This window comes from Mandrillus leucophaeus, unplaced genomic scaffold (genome assembly GCF_000951045.1).
Source record: "Mandrillus leucophaeus isolate KB7577 unplaced genomic scaffold, Mleu.le_1.0 Scaffold751, whole genome shotgun sequence".
Lineage (NCBI taxonomy): Eukaryota > Metazoa > Chordata > Mammalia > Primates > Cercopithecidae > Mandrillus > Mandrillus leucophaeus.
The window spans coordinates 28,697-30,479 of record NW_012108153.1 but is presented as its reverse complement, the minus strand read 5'-3'; the positions used below and the strand labels follow the sequence as shown (position 1 = coordinate 30,479).

The following is a 1,783-nucleotide window of genomic DNA, read 5'->3' as shown; positions in this document are numbered from 1 at the left end:
AGGAGGCCCGCGAGGCTGCGGAGGAGGCAGAGGTGGGGGCCCAGCTGCACGAGGCCACCACCCAGACCCTGTGGAGCTGTGCCGAAAAGGCCGCGCAGACCGAGCCCCCGGCGGAGGTGTCCTCCCTAATTCAGGAGAGCTCGCCCGGATCCACGGACAGAGACAGGGCCGTGGCGCCCGCGGGTGAGTCCCGACCCCGTCGCTGGGCCCTGGCTTGCTGGGCGCCGGACTCGAACTCAGTGCCCTCATCTCATCCCCGTCAGGCATCCTCAAATCCATCATGAAGAAGAGAGACGGCACCGCTGGTGCCCAACCCAGCTCCGGACCCAAGAACCTGCAGTTTGTTGGGGTCCTCAACGGAGAGTGAGCGCCTTTCCCCTCCCGTGGCATCTTCTGCCGGGACATAGGCTGGGGTTGGAACCCCAGCTCTGCCCCTCTGCTGGCAGCGTGGTCTGAGAAATCCTCAGTTTCCTCATCTATAAAATGGGAACGACCACATCCACGTTGCAGGTCTCCAGAACAAGCCCACAGGGTAGGTTTAGCAGACGCCTCCCACCCTGCCCCCAGGTACGAGAGCTCCTCCAGCGAGGACGCCAGTGACGGCGATGGCGACAGCGACAACGGTGGCGCCGAGCACCCGGGTAGCTCCTCGGGCTCCGGGGATGACAGCGGCGGGAAATCCGACTCGGGCACCCCTGGCCCTCTCAGCGGCGGGGACATCCGGGACCCTGAGCCCGACGCGGAGGCAGAGCCTCAGCCGGTGGCACAGGGGAGGTGAGCGGCGCTCGCTAGGAGTTTGGAGAGGAGGCAGCTGCTCCCCTCCTGGTTGGCGCTGCCCCCGATCCATCCTGAGCCTTTCCTGGCGTTCTCTGCAGGTGTGAGTTGAGCCCGCGTCTAAGGGAGGCGTGCGCAGCGCTGCAGCGGCAGCTGAGCCGGCCCCGCGGAGTAGCCCGCGACGGCGTGAGTGCCCCGGGAGCCCAGCACCAGGGAGTGGCGCGGGCGCCTCCAAGGACCTCTGACACCCACTTAGGGGAAAGCACCGGGTCCCATCCCTTTCCGCCAGGCATCTCGACTTATCCCGGGTTCTCCGAAGGGATCTCCTTCCCAGGACAGCGCCGATCTTTCCTTGGTTTCCCCAAAGAGGCCCGGCCCCGGCCCCACTCCCGGACTCCCCAGGGGCAAGCGCTCATTGCCTTTCCCCATTCCAGTTTCTCCCGCAAATTCTTCCCTAGAAGGAAAGGACCCCCTCCCCGCATGTTTGCCCTTCGATAGAAGTGTGGCCCCGACGCTCCATCTGGGTCCGCGTGGCTCCCCACCGGGACGAGGAGTGACCTTCCTTCCCTGCCTGGAAACGCCAAAGGGGTCTCTTCCCAGTACCCCCTCCAACTCCCCCAACATCGCTGATGTCATCTTCGCCCCTATCTCGGCAGGGCGCAGTGCGCCTCGTGGCCCAGGAGTGGTTTCGAGTGTCCAGCCAGCGGCGCTCTCAGGCGGAGCCCGTGGCCAGGATGCTGGAAGGGGTGAGGCACCTGGGACCCGGGCTCCTGGCGCACGTGGTGAACCTGACGGATGGCAACGGAAACACGGCCCTCCACTACAGTGTGTCCCACGGGAACCTGGCCATCGCAAGCCTGCTGCTGAATACGGGTCAGAGCCAAGGGAGGGTGGGTGGGACACCAAGAAATAGGGGAGGAGAGGGCAGGGGGCTGACCTAGGCTCAAAGACTCTGGAGATGAAAGCAGAGAATGGCTGTCCAGCACAGGGCACCACTCCTCCTCGAGTT

The 1,783-nt window shown here is 65.4% G+C and overlaps 1 protein-coding gene across 1 annotated transcript in view; it reads left to right on the top strand.

Moving 5' to 3' along the window:
- The window catches only part of KANK3 (KN motif and ankyrin repeat domains 3), a 24,202-nt gene that overhangs the window by 11,115 nt on the left and 11,304 nt on the right, over nucleotides 1–1,783 (top strand). Inside the window, exons 3-6 of the mRNA XM_011966254.1 lie at nucleotides 264–363; nucleotides 568–774; nucleotides 876–960; nucleotides 1,431–1,647. Coding sequence (XP_011821644.1) covers nucleotides 264–363; nucleotides 568–774; nucleotides 876–960; nucleotides 1,431–1,647 — 609 coding nt within the window. The remainder of the gene's footprint in view (nucleotides 1–263; nucleotides 364–567; nucleotides 775–875; nucleotides 961–1,430; nucleotides 1,648–1,783) is intronic.